The sequence below is a fragment of the Moschus berezovskii genome, chromosome 25 (genome assembly GCF_049115385.1).
Source record: "Moschus berezovskii isolate FMDL1 chromosome 25, NW_MosBer_1.0, whole genome shotgun sequence".
In the NCBI taxonomy this organism is placed as follows: Eukaryota; Metazoa; Chordata; class Mammalia; order Artiodactyla; family Moschidae; genus Moschus; species Moschus berezovskii.
In genome coordinates, this window is record NC_142484.1 from 4,704,889 (window position 1) to 4,723,529 (window position 18,641).

At 62.0% G+C, this 18,641-nt stretch overlaps 1 protein-coding gene across 4 annotated transcripts in view; it reads right to left on the minus strand.

The window, feature by feature from the left end:
* Positions 1-249: 249 nt before the first annotated feature.
* Positions 250-18,641, minus strand: part of TPCN2 (two pore segment channel 2) — a 30,660-nt gene continuing 12,268 nt past the window's right edge. Inside the window, exons 8-25 of one of the 4 annotated variants that reach the window (XM_055415315.2) lie at positions 17,080-17,179; positions 16,139-16,204; positions 15,756-15,820; positions 15,112-15,212; positions 14,462-14,543; positions 14,211-14,297; positions 9,537-9,656; positions 9,392-9,451; positions 8,366-8,494; positions 7,555-7,604; positions 6,262-6,361; positions 4,588-4,659; positions 3,366-3,439; positions 2,792-2,873; positions 2,622-2,704; positions 2,205-2,286; positions 1,764-1,858; positions 250-1,040 (exon numbers count right to left, since the gene is read on the minus strand). In XM_055415315.2, the coding sequence (XP_055271290.2) occupies positions 962-1,040; positions 1,764-1,858; positions 2,205-2,286; positions 2,622-2,704; positions 2,792-2,873; positions 3,366-3,439; positions 4,588-4,659; positions 6,262-6,361; positions 7,555-7,604; positions 8,366-8,494; positions 9,392-9,451; positions 9,537-9,656; positions 14,211-14,297; positions 14,462-14,543; positions 15,112-15,212; positions 15,756-15,820; positions 16,139-16,204; positions 17,080-17,179 (1,527 nt within the window). In that variant the 3' untranslated portion in view covers positions 250-961. Of the gene's footprint in view, positions 1,041-1,763; positions 1,859-2,150; positions 2,287-2,587; positions 2,705-2,791; positions 2,874-3,365; positions 3,447-4,472; positions 4,660-6,261; positions 6,362-7,554; positions 7,605-8,365; positions 8,495-9,391; positions 9,452-9,536; positions 9,657-14,210; positions 14,298-14,461; positions 14,544-15,111; positions 15,213-15,755; positions 15,821-16,138; positions 16,205-17,079; positions 17,180-18,641 lie in introns of those variants that run through there. The other 3 variants (XR_016036332.1, XM_088832101.1, XR_008684383.2) reach the window with 3 other exon arrangements.

Consider the following 18,641-nt stretch of genomic DNA (forward strand, 5'->3'; position numbering starts at 1 on the left):
ATCTCAAACACACTGCCCACCTTTCTGCTCTGAGATTCGTTTTAGAAATCTGATTTTGACAATTGACCTTTGGGGCCACTTTTTTTCTTCCTTCACTTTAAATTCCTGCTCTTATGTTTTAAATCCACCAACCAAAAGTGAGTCCCCTGAAACCCTCAATCCCAATAAAAGCAGAACCCCAGGCCCACGGTCTCTTTCTACCTGTGACCTCTCTGTATGGGCCCAAGTGCAATAGGTAATTTCCAGGTCTTGTAGGTAATAAATCTTTATTATTTTCAAAGTTTCCTGATGTCTGTTGCTGAAAGGCTTCTTGCAAACACAGTAAGAACCACGAGGGCTGGTCTGGCCTCAGCACTGGTTTCCAACTGGCTGAGCCCTGGCAGTCCTGCTCCACAGAAGCAGTCCCATTCCAGTAGGCAACAACCTCGCTTCCTGAGGCCTACTGATAAGAATGACTGGGGTTCTCACCCAGAAAGAAACACTCGATCACACTCACACAAGCCATAAAATAACAGTCCAGATTCTTGTGTAAAACCAGGATCCCAAGCTTAATGCCCCAGAAAGCTGCCAGTCGGCCAGTGTGGGCCTTGCGCGGGCCCCTGGTCCCTGAAGGCCACCAGCAGCGAAGGCACCATGGAAACGGCAGGGCACGAGGCAAAGGCCGCTGCGCCTCCTTTCACACATCAGTGGTCCCTGTGGAGTCACCCGCTGTCTGTATTTAGAAACGGAAGTCCCCCAGAAGCAGCTTGTAAAGCAAAGTGGCGTGAACAGCGCCAGAGGGGCTATGGAGAGGTCCTGCTCGGCTGCGGATCAGGGCCTGTACCCGTCCAGCCTCTGTCCGCACAGCGGGTCTGCCCAAGGGGAAGGGCCCTCCTCTGGGCCGCGGCCGTCTCCTCCCGGGCCGAGAGCCTCCCGAGGCAGCCTGGCCGCCGGCCGCGGCAGCCAGGAAGGTGTCCTGACGTCACCTGCACAGCTGCAGGTGCGGGTGGCGGCTCAGCTTCTCCACCAGCTCCTCCTCCGTGGGCTCCTTCAGGACGTCCCTGTGGAACGGGGGAGACGATGGACGGGGCGCCCTGGGCGCCTGCAGGGGAGCAGTGCGCAGGGACGATGGAGAGGCCTCGTTAGGGCTTCTCGGGACCAGGGGCTGCGCGGAACCACCCGCAGGGGGCTTGGGTCCACCTCTGGGATGTTTACGCGGAGTCCCTCAAAGGCCGGGAGAAGCCCACTCTGTACGGTTGCGACACGCACAGACGTTCAGGGAGGGCGGTGCGGCCGCCTCTCTGAGCCACCAGAGAAACAAGCTCCAGGTTACCATGGGAAAGAGAGACCGAGGTTTTACTTCACCCACCGGCAGGGTCACCTGGACACTAACTGCTCCCGAGGAGGTTTCCCTCCGTACGCTCACGGTGCGAGGAACTCAGCCCCGAGACCGGAGCAGAGACTGCCCCGGAGGTCCCAAGAGGAGCGCTGACCACTGCCACCCTCCCTCTCGCCCCGCCCCGCCCCACCCCGCCCCACCCCACCCCACCCCACCCCACCCCACCCCACCCCACCCCACGCCCCGCCTCTGGCCCCACGCCCCGCCTCCCTCCCTCTCGCCCCTCCTCCCGCCCCACGCTCCGCCCTCCCTCTCGCCCCACCTCCCGCCCCACGCCCCGCCACGCCCCACCCCACCCCCGCCCTCCCTCTCGCCCCGCCCCACCCCACGCCCCGCCCCTCCCTCTCGCCCCACCCACCCTCTCGCCCCGCCCGCCCCCACGCACCTGAACGGGAGCTCCTCAGTCATCTCAGAGGTGTCCTCCAGCTCCTCCGTGAGGGGCTGCAGGTGGCTGCGGCGGTCCCACATGTGAAGAAAGTTCTGGCAGGAGGGAGGGAGCGGCGGGTGGCGGGTAGGCCCGGACCCTGCATGGACCCCTCCCGTGCTGGCCTGGCTGAGAAGCTCCCCTTGGACACAGGGACCCGAGGCCCGAGGCCCGACAAGACCCCCGGCCCCTACAGCAGCGGTTCCCTGAGGGCCCTCCTCCAGCCCCACCCCACAGGTCAAAGGTCAGGAGCCTTCAAGATGAGCTGCCCCGAGGGAGGTCAGAGCCGTACCCCATAGCCCTGGGAACCCAGCACAGGCTCTTCTACCAATTCCAGGTGGACCCCACCTCAGCAAGTTAGAAACTCCAACTGAGAAGAGCCTGGGCCGGGGTGTCCACTACCTCCAAAATCAGAGCCAGGAATAGGTTGACCCAGATGACCGACGACACCAGCCACCACAGCACAAAGTAGACCTCTGACCACCTGTGGAGAACAAGGGGAGGCCGGGGGCGCCCGTGAGCCCAGCACAACCCTCCTGTGGACCCACCGCTCCCTGCCCCACGTCGCTGTTTCCGCCCGAAGCCCCAGGCTGGCCCAGCCTGGCCGTTAGGGGTAGTTGGCCGGGAAGAGCAGGGCTGGGGCTCAGACCCGGCCCAGCGCCAGGGCCATCCGAGCTCTCCAAGCTCCAGGCTGAGCCCCTTCACCCCAGGTCACAGGCCCCCCCAGAAGCCGCCTGCTAACCCACATGCCCTGCGACCCCAGGAGGTCAGACCCAGACGCGCACCCCGCGGTCGGGGCGGCCCAGCTGGGTCACTCACGGGCCCGCGTAGCGCCGGAAGGCGTCCAGGAACACCTGCCAGTTGTTCACAATCATCACGTCCCACAGAGTGACCAGGGCGGCCTGCAGGGGGCAGACGGGGCTTCCAGGAGGCCGCGGGGCACGGGGGCGGCGGGTGGGGTACCGAGGGGCAGGGGGCGCGGGACTCACCGCAAAGTCGTCAAAGTTGTTGGGCCAGTACTCCAGCTGCTCAAAGCTCCCGCAGGGCGCAGATCCGTTGTCAGAGGCCAGGCTGCGGGGAGGGGTGGGAGGGCACAACCCGGTCAGTGTGGGGGCTGCGGTGGGACACACGCCCACGTGCCCAGCCCCACCTCAGCCCCTGCTCCGCATGGACCCAGCGGGCCCTTGAGAAAGGGAGACAAAGAGGACGTGCCCCCCAACCGAGGAGGTGCCGAGGGCAGCGAGGCCAGTGCTGTGGACACACAGGCAGAGGCGGGCCAGGGGAGGGCAGCACAGTTTAGGCCGAGCCCTGGACACCTCTTTTGCAGCAAGCAGCCTGGGCTGCAGGTCCAGAAAGGGGCACGGGGTCAGGGGTCACCCTCAGCACAGATTCTAGAGAGGGCTGCTAGAGCGGGGGTCAGGCGGGAAGAGCAGGGAGACCAAGGAAGAAAGGGGACCCAGGAGGGTCCCTCGTGGGGGGCCGATCCCACACCACCTCCAAGGCCTCACCCGGGCTCCAGCGTCCCCGGAGGCACTCCCCCTATACCTCCAGGACCCAGTTCACCTGTTGTTTCTAGGAGCCACGACAACGCCCCGGAACAGGCTGATGCCAACAATGGCAAAGACATAGTAGATCACCTGGGGAGGCAGGCAGGCCGTCAGCATTGCACACGTGCGGGGGGACCCCACACAGCCAGGTCAAGCCTGCTAGGGGCCACGTGCCAGCAGGGGTTCCTCCCTGGGGACACGGGGACTCTGCTCCCAGGCACCCCTCCTGGCCACCAACCTGTCCCAGAGGGAAGCCCTGGGGATACATGGGGGCCCCAGGGGAGAACTGGGGCTGTGAGCCCTTCTCCGGGGCAGGTGCAGCAGGAGGTGGGCCTCACGGAGAACCGGGCAGCGGGGGCTGCAGAAGGTGTCCCGGGAAGAGGGCCGGGGTGGCCACATCCCTCTGGGAGAAGCCCACCGCCCTCCCCACGTGCATCAGGTGTCCGAGACACACCCCTGGACAGCTGTGTGCCACAGTCAGAGAAGGGGCTGCCGGCTGCCCTGACCCATCGCTAGTATGTCTGGGGGCAGAGGATGAGGCGCACCCCCAGGCTAACCTAGCCGCTCTCTGGGCCTGTTTCCTCCATGAGGCAGACTGAGGCCTGTGGGCAGTGCCTGAAGCAGGTCCCCTGAGAATCCCATGACAGCCCTGGGCACCACGGAGCCCCCTGGCATCCACAACAGCAGGGTTTCATCACCCTCTCTCCTTCCTGCCAGGCCTCGTGCCTAGAGCATCACCCGGGCCCCCTGCTCAAGGCCTGGCTCCAGCAGGGCCATAGGCAGAGCCAGCAGCACCCCGGGGTGGTGGGGGGGGCCTGGCCCAGGGTAGGGGACATTGAGACTCTCTCAACAGAAGTGGCTGAGTTCCCCAAATCCTCAAGCAAGGATGGCTGACCACTCTGGGGCCTCTGTGAGCCCCTGGGGGTCACTGGTACCTCTAACGTTTTTCATCTTCTCAGTGTGGCCCAGGGCCCAGGACACATGAGGGATTCGGAAATGACCAAGAGGCTCTCTGGCCCGGGAGGGCAGTGGGGTCAGGCCGCACCTCCCGCCAGAGCACCCCAGCTCCTCTCTCCAGCGTCCTGCCCTGCCCTGGCTCCCCGGGCCTTGGCCACCTGCTGCCACCCGAACGCAGGGACCCTCCTTCTGAAGGCTGCCACTTCCTGCAGAACTCCGGCTGCCCTCCCAGTGGCCCGGTCTCGCTCCCCCGAGAGGACAGCACAAGTGGCCAGACTCACCACCAGGATCCCGCCAAAGGCCCGCATGTTCTTGATCAGGTCCAGGATGGTGCTGGCCACCAGGGACATCAGCTGAGATGGCAAGAGAGCGGGTGACCATCCTCATCTGTACACACACCCACAGACACCCATGTCACCTGTACACACACACCTCCCCTGTACACACACCCACACATCACCTGTACACACACCTAAACATGCAGCCACACGCGCTTCACCTGCACACACACGCACATCTCACCTGTACACACATGCACACCCGCCTCCCTGTACACATACCCACGCCAACCCTCACACTCTCACAACTATACACACCCACCCACCCCCACACAAACCCCTATATGTGCAGACACCTCCAAGACCACTGGTGAAGCCATGACGTGCAGGGCCTTGGCCCACACTGCCCACCAGCCCACGAAACCTGGTCTGGAGGCTCCTGAGAAAGGCCGACCTGGAGCTGGCCAGTCAGCCCTGGGTGACAGGGTTTGAGGTATGGGGCCTCAGAGACCCAGTCGGGGATCCTGGTACATGTGAATCTAAGCCCCAGAGACCAGCTTTCCAAGCAGCCAGTTTCCCCACTTGGTAAGTCAGGAGAAACAGCACCGGACGCTAGCAGGCGGAAACTCTGCTGTACGTGTGGACACATGTGATTATATGCATCTGTATGCATGCGTGTGTACATATATGTAGATGATCATATGTGTGTGAGCACATACACACGTGTATACACACACTTGTGCTTGTATTGTGCCCGACTGTATGATTATGTGTGCGTGTGTGGTTACATGCATTTGTGTGTGATTGTGTGTGCAGTTTCATACAAATGCACGTGTTGGTGTGTGCACGTGTGTGTGTGAGATGACGTGTGTGATTATATGGGGGTGTGATTACGTGCACGTGCGTATGACTTTGTGTGTGCTCTGGGCGTGTGTGGTCACGTGCCTGTGTGCACTGCGCGTGTAGGGTCACACAGGTGTGTGTACGTATGGAGGGCTCAGGGCCACAGTCCTCCTCTGCACCCAGGACCCCCTTCAGATGGGAAATACCAGTGGGTGAGGATGGGTCACCCCCGGCCAGGCCAGGAGCACGGCTTGGCGGGACACACACAGGGGAAGGACCTGGCCACTCAGAAAGGGGGAAGGTAGGTGTCCTCGGGTTCTTTTCTCCTGAGAAGTGCTTGGGAGAGCAGACAGGAGAGACACACCCGCCCCCTGGCGGGCAGGGGCTGGGCCTGCACACCCTGACCCACCCCCCGCCCGAAAGTTGGGGCTACTCCTGGCGGGAACGTTACGAGAAACCAGGGCTCAGAGACGGTGGTCATAAGCCACTCCACTCCTGCACTGGGGGTCCTCGGAGGGGGCACCAGTAGCCGCCGGCAGCCTGTGCCAAGGCTGTTCAGAAACTCAGGATGCCTGGGGGTACTCTGGCTCCCCACAAGGCCAGGGATCCCGAGGAGCACAAGACCTCCCCCAGGTCCCACCCACACCCGTGCTTGCTGTCTGGGCTGGATGCCCTTATGCTCCCAACCGCCTCCAATATCACCCAGCCAAGACGCAAGGTTGGGGTGTATGCAGGGGGACCCCAGGTACTTGGGGGGGGACAGTGCTTAGCCCCGGTCCCTGCCCACCAGGCGCGCCCGCCCCCAGAGCGAGGCCCGGTGGGCACGGGCTATACCTTCATGCTGGGGATGATGCGCAGGAAGCGGAAGACAATGAGCACGTTCACCAGCCGTGTCATGTCCCACAGCGACAGCAGGCCCAGCATCGCCGGCTTCCTGCAGAGACACACGGAGACGGGTTGGCCGGCAAGGAGATGCCAGGAGACGTGTGGTCCAGAGACAGAGATGCAGGGAGAGCCAACAGGGGTGCCAGGAAGTCGCACCACAGGTGCCACCGACTGGAAAAGCCCCGTCGAGACGGGAGGGCAGAGCCTGAGCCGCCCACGCCTGCGACCCAGGGCTCTCATGGCAACACCCCCCAGGGCACAACCCCCTACGCGGTGCAGGGCAACATGACGGGAGAACCCTGGGGTTCCAGACGCCCAGCTCCAGTCCCAGCAGAGTGGGCAGAGACGTGGCCCCGGACCTGTCTCCTAGCCTCTGACCTTGCCCCTGGCTGTGACCCCGTCCCCTGGGTGTCCCTCATGGGCCTTACTGTGCTCTCGTTTCTATTTAAATTTCACCCATTCTCACCCAGGACGCACCCCTCACCACCTCCCACCAGAAACACCCTGTGGTTTTCAGTGCGCATAAAAAACACAGAGAGCTGGCCCCACAGCCACCGGGCAGCTCCAAGGCTCCACTGCTCCCGCCTCCATCCTCCTCGACACAGACCCCTCCCCAGACCCCAAGGGGCAGGACTCATCCAGCCCATCCTCGTCAGACGACTCCCAAGCACTAAGACGGAGGCAGCCCAGCCTACGGACCAAGAGGCCCCCTGAGGGCGCGAGGTCAGCACACGAGTTCACCAGGGCAGCTGCTTTGGGCAGCAAAACCCCCAAGGCTGCCACACGCCACGCCGCAAGGCACCCTAGGACCCCTGGCCAAATGTCCATACCTCCGCGTGGCCAGAACTGGGGGCAGTGTGAGTTCAGCGAGCCCTGAGCCACCCTGACGTCTATGGGGAGGTGAACTGACACCCAGGTTGGGAAGTGATGGGGGGACCTCTCTGCTTCTGGCCCCCAGCACACCTGGGCCCCAGGTCCCATCGCAGGTGCACCTCCAGAGCCTCCCACCCCAGCTCTGGGAACACGATCGTCCTGAGGGCGGCCATAAGGCCTTTAAGGCAGAGTCCCCAAGAGCGGAGAAGGCACCTGACCCCACAGGCCGCGGCGGGGCAGGAGCTGTGGCCACTCGCCCGTGAGTCAGGCCTTCGGCCCTAGAGCGGCCCACACCAGCGGCTGGAGGCCGGACGCACACCCTTCCCCAGGGCGCTAGCCAGGCCTCCCCGGGTTCTCCGTGACACATACCAGCCCCGGTGTGGGAAGCCGTACACAGCCAGAGTGGAGATCTCCAAAACCTTTAATCACAAAAGAGAAGAAGGCTCGCTACGGCAGGCCCACCGGTGGCTCTAACACGCGGGCCCCAAGGGGACCTGGGGAGAAACCACAGCCGGTCCTGCCCCTCTGCTGGTGCCACGTGGGGACGTCCCACTGCTGAGAAGGATGCCCTGGCCTCAGGAGTGGGGCTGCACGTGCTAAGGACAGGGCTGGGACAGGGCCTTGGAGTTCCGGGCTCTGGAGAAACCGCGGTCAAGGATGGACCGGAAGGCCCTCCTCTCAGCTGCCTCCCTGCTGCTGCCAGGGGCCCACGGCTCCGATCCGTCAAACACAAGTACGTATCGCACTAATATTGCTGCTGTGACGTGCACACCAGGAGCGACCCCTCACTCCCCCGGGATCTGGGGAAACACTTCCCAAGACCCCCAGTGCCTGAGACCCTGCCCGTCCTTCACACACGCCAAGGCCCCACTGTCCTTGGCGGGGCTGGGCTGGCTGGCGGGGTCTGCAGGTACCTTGCAGGCGTCCCTGGGGTGTCAGGAGAGGCAGCCTGCCCTCACCCTGCCCCAGCCCCGACAGCCCACAGAGGCAGCGGAAACTAGCCTCCTGTAGCCCCCCGCCAGGCAGCTGAGCCCAGGGGAGCCAGCCCCTTTGTCACCGGAGGCAGGAGCCCCAGGCCCTGTGGCCCCCTGGGGTCCAGGGGCAGCTGAGAGACCCTGTGCACAGACCGAGTACACGCCGCCCACCCGAGAGGCTGCGCCTCGGCCGTCCCAGACTTTACCAGCAGGACGGTGGTGAGGAGCCCGTCGAACACATTGCTGGAGTAGGACAGGTAGCCCTGCGGGCCCAGAGAGAACACCTTGAGCAGCATCTCCAGCAAGTAGTACAGGATAAAGATGCAGTTGAGAATCTGAAAGGGAGAAGCACACCCGGCGTTTGGTCCCAGAGCCACCCGTGGGTCCCGCCCGGCTCCCCAACCTCCCCCAACGTCCCCACCCACAACGGGACCAATGAGATCCATGTGCCTCTGTCCACAGGGCCCCGTGGGTCCCACCCAGCTCCCCAACGTCCCCACCCACAACGAGACCAATGAGATCCATGCGCCTCTGTCCACAGGGCCCCGTGGGTCCAGCCAGCTCCCCAACGTCCCCACCCACAACGGGACCAATGAGATCCATGCGCCTCTGTCCACAGGGCCCCGTGGGTCCCGCCCGGCTCCCCAACCTCCCCCAACGTCCCCACCCACAACGGGACCAATGAGATCCATGCGCCTCTGTCCACAGGGCCCTGTGGGTCCCGCCCAGCTCCCCAACGTCCCCACCCACAACAGGACCAATGAGATCCATGTGCCTCTGTCCACAGGGCCCCGTGGGTCCCACCCTGCTGCACATGGTGAAACCCGCGGTGCACAGACACTCCCTCCCACAAAGGGGCCACGTGACCATCCCCTCCCACTTCTCTGCTACTCCCCACACCCCTCTGGGTGGCTCTTCCCGAGCCCCCTACCCCCAGACGCAGGCATCTCAGCTCCCGCTTCTTGGTCCACATTCTCTCCTCGGGGGACCTGTACCCCAGGCTCGGCTTCAACCACAACTGGCATACCTGCAGCCCCCAATCCAGGCTCCCCCGGCCATCGGACAGGCTCTCGACCCCCAGGCCCTACGTCTCCCTACTCCACAGACTGCTGTGAAGCACCAGGATGGCCCTGCCTCCCAGGGACCCGGGCCTGAGGTGGGGAGGCTGTGCCCTCTGCCCCCTCAGGACGCCCCATCACCCTGGATGACAGCCCTGCAGCTGCGGAGCTCACCCCCAGCACGAAGTCATCACGGTCCTTGGGCAGCACATGGGCGTCCAGCACCAGGAACACCTGCAGAGCCAGAGCGGTCGGCGGCTCAGCCCGGGGGCCGGTAAGAGGGCCGGCGGCAGTGACGCCAGGGCAAACCCGCACTCACGCAGATGGTCACGAGGTTTCCAAGGGCCATGAGGTTGCCCAGGTAGTCAAAGTAATGGTGGCCGAAGAGGAACTGGGTGCTCCGCAGGAACGGAGACCGGTACTCGGGCCGTGGCGGGTGCTGGGGGGGGACACGCACACTCAGAAACAGGAAGGAGCCGGCCTCGGCCACGGGGGACCGAGACGCCCAACCCCCGTCTCCTGGACTCAGTCTTCCCACCTCGCCTCCCAACCCAGACTCTCCAGCCTCAGGAAAACCCCTCAGACACGGTGTCAGTTTTAGGCACAAAGATGATTGTCACGGTCGTCTAACAATGAGAGACGTGGAAGCAACCCAGAAGGGCACTGATGCTGCAAGCAGCCCGAGACGGACAACACGCAGTCGTCTTAAACGTATGCCAAGTGTCACGTGAAAATACTCGTATAAACTACTTGCTAATAACTATGAAAACTTAGCTCAGAACGGAGGTAATGCACACACTGTCACCAGGCTGGAGTGGGGCCTGATAAGAGGAGGGCAGCTGCGCAAAAAATACAACGTGAGGATGCCCGTGAGACCCTGCACTCCCACACCACCCTGCTCCCCTCACCAGAGACCCACGCCAACCTGTCCTCTCCAGAGACCCCGCCAACCTGCCCCCCAGAGACCCATGCCAACCCCCTGCCCCTCCAGGGACCCACGCCAACCTGCCCCCCAGAGACCCACGCCAACCCCCTGCCCCCCCAGGGACCCACGCCAACCCCCTCCCCCTCAGGGACCCACACCAACCCCCTCCCCCCAAGAGATCCACGCCAACCTGCCCCCCCAGGGACCCACGCCAACCTGCCCCCCAGAGACCCACGCCAACCCCCTGCCCCCCCAGGGACCCACGCCAACCTGCCCCCCCAGGGACCCACGCCAACCCCCTCTCCCCCAGGGACCCACACCAACCCCCTCTCCCCCAGGGACCCACACCAACACCCTCCCCCCAAGAGATCCACACCAACCTGCCCCCCCAGAGACCCACACCAACCTGCCCCCCCCAGAGACCCATGCCAACCTGCCCTGCCCAGAGACCCACGCCAACCTGCCCCCCAGAGACCCACACCAACCTGCCCCCCACAGGGACCCACGCCAACCCCCTTCCCCCCCAGGGACCCATGCCACCCTGCTCCCCAGAGACCCACACCAACCTGCCCCCCCCAGGGACCCACGCCAACCTGCCCCCCAGAGACCCACACCAACCCCGCCCCCCACAGAGACCCACACCAACCCCCTCCCCCCCAGGGACCCACACCAACCCCCTCCCCCCAAGAGATCCACACCAACCTGCCCCCCTAGAGACCCACACCAACCTGCCCCGCCCAGAGACCCTCACCAACCCCCTCCCCCACAGGGACCCACGCCAACCTGCCCCCCCAGAGACCCATACCAACCTGCCCCCCCCAGGGACCCACGCCAACCTGCCCCTCCCAGAGAGGCCCCGCCTGTTCACAAGGACAGAGGCGCAGAGCGGTCACTGCAGCACGAGATGGACCATCCCACTGGCGGGCTACTCAGTGCCTGTGGCCACTTGATTCAAATTTAAATCTGATCAAACTGAGCACTTGGCTCCTCTGTCACAATAACCACACCTCAAGTGGGGGAAGGACACCTGTGGAGCTCTGACCCAGCCCCACACTCAGACGCACGGTCCCCTGGTGACGTGCAGCCACAGCCTGACCCCTAAGAACGTGCTCTACGTGGGTACTGGTGCCAAGACCGCCGGCCGGCCCCAGTGCCCAATTCCCTCTGCACCCCACACGCTCTGCTCAAGGCCAGCGCCTGCTGCACCCTAGACGGCGGCATCCTGCTTGCCTAGTGACCGCAGACCAGCTCCAGCCAAGGTAAGCCAGCAAACAGCTCTGTCCCCCTGGGGTCTGGATCCCAACTTCTCCAAAGGCATTTGGACCCTGGCCTTGGGGAAGGGGTCCACTCCCAGGTCTGTTCTTCCCCAGGCATCCTCCTCCACCCTCGGGGACCCCAGAGCTTCCCCTTATGTTACAGTGACTTTCCTATCACAGTTAATACTTTCGATGTTAAATTTCTATGTGATTTCTGTCTCCTGCCTGAATCCAGACTGATACATTGGCCAAAAGAGACTTCAGCATTATCCGTTACATTAAATTATTACAAGAAGAATGAATTCATATATCACATCATTATTAAGAAATAACAAACCTTGAAATGAGTTCCGTGAATTGATTTCTTGGAAGGTGGACAGCTTGGTGTGTTTTTCTATTTTTCTCTACTATCTATAATGAATGTTTTTAACCTCAAAAGCATCTTATTAAAAGAAAAACAGGGACTTCCCTGGTGGTCCAGTTGTTAGGACTCCAGGCTTCCACTGTAGGAGTCACGGGATCAATCCCTGGTCAGGGAACTAAGTTCCCACATGCCATGTGATGCAGCCAAAAAAAGTAAAAGAGAAACAGGCTTTCAGAAGCTGGCATGGTACCTTCTCTGCAGCCAATTAGCATGAACTGACCAGCACTGGACCAAGGCCTGGTTGATGGACAGAAGGGGACCATACGTGGAAGGACTCTCATGAAGGCTCATGATTTCCTGCTATCAGCCACCTAGAGAACGCCTCTCTTCAGAAGTGATTCCAAAATCACAGCCTGTCAGGGCACCTGGGACAAGCCCTCACATGCTAACAATCCTTGAAGCGCCTGCCTGCCCGCTTGCAAACAGCACTGGTGGCGGGGGGGGGAGGATGTCATAAAACCATGACAAGGACATCACACCCACAAACTTCTAGGACCCAAACTCCCACCTCAAATCATAGTTCTGTACTTTAGATCTAGGGCATATGGGAAGAGAGAGCATCTCATGAACCACATTAGGAAAGGTGTGGCCAGAGGAGGGTGTGGTCAGAGAGGGGGTGTGGTCCGTGGAGGGGCATGGCCAGATAGGGTGTGGTGAGGAGGGGGCGTGGTCAGTGGACGGTGTGGTCATAGAGGCGCGACCAGCAGAGGGTGTGGCCAGAGGGGCGTGGCCTGCATGTGCGACAGTCATCAGCCACCACAACCACAGCACCTCCTTTGGATATCAGATCCCGACTCAAGACAAAGGGACAGTTGGTCCTGGACAACCTGGACCCAGTAGCATCCTACAGGCCAGCTGGCAAGTGCCCAGGGAGGGTCTGGTTGGCCCAGGGAACCCTGAGAAAGGAGCCCACATTCCCAACATTTTCTCACCCAGGTCAGGCTGCACCCAGAAAAGGGCTGGATCACAGCAAATCAAGAGCTGCCTCCTGGGCCCGGCAAACCTGCCCCAGGACCATCATCTAGAAAGGTGTTTCTGGATTTACTATCCTTTGAAAACCATCGTCACGGTTTCTATAAAACCTGCGCCTGATGGCATATACTTACTATTTCCTTTGAGTCACCTGGACACAGACGGTATAATGTATGTTAACATAGCAAGTGTCTGCCTGTCTGTCCCTATAACCATCTCCTGTACCCCATGGGTCTTGCAATGAGGATGCTCCTGACCACCCAGGGGCCGAGGGTACAGTACCCACAGCTCCAGGCCAAACAGGACTTGCCTGTGGGGGACCTGGAAAGGACTCATGTTCTCAGGGAAAACCACCTCTGACTGGGGCCTGAGGCCATGGAGGTTGACCACAGACCTGGAGAAGACACTTGTGAGCTAAGGTGCATCCCCCAAAATTTATATTTTGGGGGCCTAACCCCCAGGACCTCATATGTGACTGTATTTGGAAACTGGATCTTTCAAGAGGCAATTAAGTTAAAATGAGGTCACTGGGGTGGGTCCTAATCCGACAGGACTGCTCACCTTATAAGAAGGGGAGATCAGGAGACAGACACACAACAGAGGGAAAACGACATGAAGACACAGGAAGAAGTCGGCCATCCACACTCCAAGGAGAGGAACCAGCCCTGCCCACGCCTGGATCTCAGATTCCAGCCTCCAGAACTGGAGACAATAAGCCCTGGTATTTAAGTACCTCCAGACTTCGCAGACACACACACAGGCTGTGATACTTGTTACAGCAGCTGAGCTGACTGACTCAACGGTGACACTGAGCTCCGAGGGATCCAATCAACAGGGGACGACTGACTCCACCTCTTCAATCCCCATCCGAGCCCAGCTCGGCCCTGTCAAGGCCAGGTGGCTAGAGTGACTGGAGCGGCAGCCCCCTCCGCTGCCCCACAGTCTGCCTGGGAACAGCTCGGCTGTCTCCCTGCACCTCCTCCCCTGCCACCTCCCATTAACCTGCCACATAAAATGCAGGCGGGTCAGGGTCCTGTGGACACAGTGTTAAGCTGGATGCTGAAGCCTACCTGCTAACTTTAAAAATCAGTGTCAGGGACAACAGACAAAGGTTTCGGGCAAACTCAGGAACATCCCAAGTTAGGACGTGTGAGAAGAGAAGTCTATCATGAAGAATGGAGAAAACTGGGAAGTTCCCCTGGGTCAGGACTACAGTCCCTGTGGTCTGGGAATTTCATGAGGTCACAAAACCTCCCGTTTCCAAGAGCCACACCAGCTCTGCTCCCACGAACACCCTAGGGGCCAGAGTCCCTGGGAAGTGAGTCCCAGCGCTGGTCACTACCCAGGTGATCAACACCAAGAGACACCGAGGACTTCCCCGCTAACCCCAGGTGCCCCTGGCCTGGCCACAGTTACCTCTTTAATCACCCGCTTATCAAACTCGTCAAAGAGTTTCTGAAACTCGTCAGTTGACAGCAGGCCACCACTGCGGGAATGCAGCTTCTGCAAAGCAGAAACGCACAGGTGTGCTGGGCAGCCAGGTCAAGGGCAGGAAGGGAGCCGCCCCCAGGCCCACCAGGACCAGACCAGCCGGGCTAATCTGAAATGACACCCACGTGACCTAGGGAGCCCAGAGGCACAGGTGGAGTGAGGCGGGGAACCAGTACCTCTGTGATGGCCTGTTTGTGGTCACTGTCCAGCTGGACTTTCTGGAGCACTTGCAAGAAATCCTCAGGCTTCACCCCAAGTCTGTGGGGAAGATGCCCTCAGTGAGCCCAGCCAACTCAGCACCCTCAGGCGCCCTGACCGCTGGCCCGAGCAGCCTGGGCAGTGACAGGTTCTCCAGGAAGCAGCGCTTGATGGTTCTCCTGTCTCCAAAATCCTGAGACCCCCTGGTCCTGCCTTAGAGAGGAGCAGCTGAGGATGCTAGAGCGAGCGTGCGACCCACAGGCCTCGGGGCCACTGAGCGGTGGGGACCGGAGCTGCCCTGTGACACCGCCTCCAAACTGCCACAGGGTGGGGGGCAGAGTGGACATGTGTCCCAGGCTTTTCTCGTCCTGGACCCCAAGTCACAGCTCAGGTGTGGGAAGGGCGCCCAGGGGACAGGCCGGAGTGCATGGCCCCCACCAGACTGGGATCTCAAGCAGGTCACGAAGACACGAGCTCACTTGGACACCAGGACCATGGAACCCACCCAGGGACACTTGACTACAAAGGAGCCTTGCGACCCACTGCCAGCAGGGAGCTCAGGAAACAACCCCCATGAACACCCCTCCCAGAGCAGCCTCAGGGGAGGGGCAGGAGCCCCCGCTCTCACCGCTCAGGGCGGCCTTCTCCCTCTGCTATCATGGACGAGAGGACCTTGTAGGCAGCCCGGGTCCCCAGCCGTCTCCGCAACAGTGAGGTCTGGAGAGACATCTGAAAAGGGGATGAGGCTGAGGGGCTTGGCCCAGCCCTGGTCCTGGCCACCCTGCCCCTCACCCCAGATAGCCCCGGCTCACTCACAGCCCAGAGAGCAGCCCCTCACCCTGTGGGCATCGGGGGGCAGTCACAGACAACAAGGGCCAGGCCCTGCCGGCAGCTGCTGCTGTGAAATTCACTAAGGTACGCATCCCTTCTCAGTGGACTTGGGGTCCCTGGCCCACCTACATGGGGGGTGGGGGGTGTGGTCACTGCCCCAGGAGCTTCAGCCTTCTTGCGGTTTCCCCCCAGAGGAGGTGGGGCCGGGAAGGGGCCGGGGCGGCTGTGGGCCCAGCACCCTGGGGGGCAGAGAGGGAGGATGGACCCAGTACCCCTCACCCACAGAAGGGAGGCGGGGGCAGTGCCGAGACCACCACAGGCCCTGCCCTCCCACCCACATCCACACCCACACAGCCCCGGGGCCACCCTGCCCGCCCGCTCCCTGCCAGGCCTCCAGGCGCAGCTCCAGGCACAGCCGGGCAGGGGGGCAGGTCCGCTCACCATCAGGTAGCCCCGGAACTGGTTGTAGATGATGGCCGTCATCAGGTTCATCAGAAACAAGCTCCCTTGGGAGAGGAAAGGCCACGGTCAGCAGGGACCAAACGGTCAGCGAGGACCATGCAGGCAGGGGGCAGAGTCTGGAGGAGCGGCAGCATCGGGGCCCAGCCTGTCAGCAGCAAGCCGGCTGAGTGAGCGGGGCAGGGACCCGAGGACCTCCTGCACGGATGGGGGCGCCGCCCGGCCTGCCCGGCAGGCACTGAGGACAGGTCACTGGTGGCCACAGAGTGAAAACTACAGAGGTCACACAGAGGGGAGGTCACGGGGCTGGCGAACACACCCAGAACCTTGCCCCAGGTGACCCCTGCAGACCCGCCCAGACTCACCGATCAGCGTATAGGCTATGAAGAAGACGGCGTAGGCGCGGTTCCTGGAATACACAGGAATCATCACTGAAAGAAATCAGAGAAAACACTCATGGTCCCAACGTCCAGCTGACCCCCTCCATCATCTTATACCACCGTCTTTTCAACAGAAAGGAGGGCCCTGAGCTGGTGGGCCTGGAAGGCCTTCTTGCCCAAATTCTGCCGCCGCACACCTCTGCTTGCACACCTGTGGGAACACTGCCTTCGGAGGATGCTCATGCTGTGCACGTCCCTGTGAGTACTCCCTGCAAAGCCCAGCCCTCCCTCAGTGACTGGAGGACTCATAGGTCATGTGGGGGCAGTGCCCAGGGTCCCAGGCACAGCTCTCGCCAGGTATGGAAGCCAGTGGCTGACCTCTTGGGAGGGTCTCTATAATTGGTGACCACCCCCAGCCCAAGACGAAAGGCCCCAGCCAGGCTGGCCAGGCCACAGCTGAGCCCAAGGGCCGCAACCCCCTCACCTCCTGGCCACACGCCCAGCCCGAGCAGACAGAGGCCCATCAGCAACCCTGACCAGTCAATGTCGCAGCCACTGAGACCCTCGGGCCCCACACACAGTGGGGCTGAGCCTCAAAGAAGAGGAGGCCACCAGGGGCCCGCTAAGCCCAGGTCGGTCCATCACCACAAAGAAGGGCGCCCACCTCTGGCTTCTCAGGACTCAGAAAATGAGCGGAAGAGGAGAAGGAACAGAGAAAGAAAACTAGAAAGAAAGGGGAAGGAGAGGGTGGGCAGTGGGAGAGAGAAGGGACACTAGCAAAAGGGGAAAAGAAAAGCAGGGACGAGGCGGCGGGGGCCCCACCTTTAATCCCCAGCTCTCGACAAACGGCTGCAGGGGCCCCCACGCCTCAGTCTAGCCCCATGCCCCTGCCCTCCCCCAGTCCTGCCCGGCCCCGGCCCCCGCACCGTCGGGATTGTTGGCGGTCGTAAGCAGCACCAGGAGGGTGGTCAGCGCCTCAGGCAGGTTGAAGAAGTAGGTCAGCCGCTCCCGGTCCTGCCCGGCATCCTGCAGATGCAGAGGCACTGAGGAGCCACTGGGCCTCGGGCCGCAAAGCCCAGGCCCCAGACCCAACAAGCCCGGACCTCCCACCACGGCTGCGCAGCCTCAGAGCCCATCTCTCCATCTCCTCCCAGTGGGCTCCGAGCTCCAGGCCAGGCAGACCGCACCCAACAGCCAGTGTCCAGGGACACCCCACACGGACACCAGCCACTGGGGCAGGCCTGCTCAGAGCCACAGTGAGCAGCCTGGCACCAGCCTGGCAGGCAGCATCACAGCCTGGGCTGAAAGGGCCCAGATGGGGCCAGCCAGCCCGCTCCCAGCCGGACTCCAGGGGCCGTGTGTGTGCCCTGGACACAGTGTGGGTGGGAGGCGCCCACCCAGGCACAGAAAACCACCTCATCACTCAGGGAGCCTCACACGGCCACTCTCCCAGCTGCCACCCGAGGGCCAGCCCTCCACAGACACCTTGGGACCCTCCATGTTCCCAGGTCAGAGGTCCATCCCTCGCCCCACTCCCAGAGGGGCACCCTCGCCCACCCCACCTGTCGTGCGCTCCATAAACAGCAGCAACACTGGACAGACACGTGGGTCCTGAGATACTGTTACTGGTCCCACCTCCCAGCCGAGCTGCCCCTGCCACCCAGACTCACACACACAGACACACAGACACCCCCATGCATGCACACACGGAGACAGAAACACACACAGACAAAACACACAAAGAGTTACACAGACACACACACACACAGACACCCCCATGCATGCACACACGGAGATAAACACACACAGCACACACACACACCCTCATGCATGCAGAGATAGAAACACACACACAGCACACACCGTTACACACACAGACACCCCCATGCATGCACATACAGAGATAGAAACACACACAGAGACATACACAGTTTCACACACACACACACACACACAGACACCCTCATGTGTGTACACACAGAGATGGAAACACACACACATGGCACACACACAGAGTTACACAGATACACACACAGACACCCCCATGCGTGCACACATGGAGATAGAAACACACACACAGAGTTACACAGACACACACACACACACCCATGCATGCACACACAGCGACAGAAACACACACACACGGCACACACACAGAGTTACACAGATGACACCTCCACACAGCAAGAAGCTGCCGGGGGCCAGGAAGCAGAGGGGCTGGGAGGGGAGGCGTCCAGGCGGGAAGGGGTCCCCTCTGGAGAAACAGGCAGGGGCTGGGAGGGGCCGCCCTGATGGCCAGTCTGACAGGCCTCCATCTAAGAGGGGCGCAGAGAAGGAGGGTCAGTGAACGGCCGGGGAGGGTAGGGCTTGGAGGGGGCAGCCGGAGCTGGGAGGCCAGGGGCAGAGATGCCCGGCAGGACGCGGCGCGAGGGCTGAGGCCACAATGGACCTCGGGGACCTGGCGGGCAGGCAGCCTAACCGGGACCTG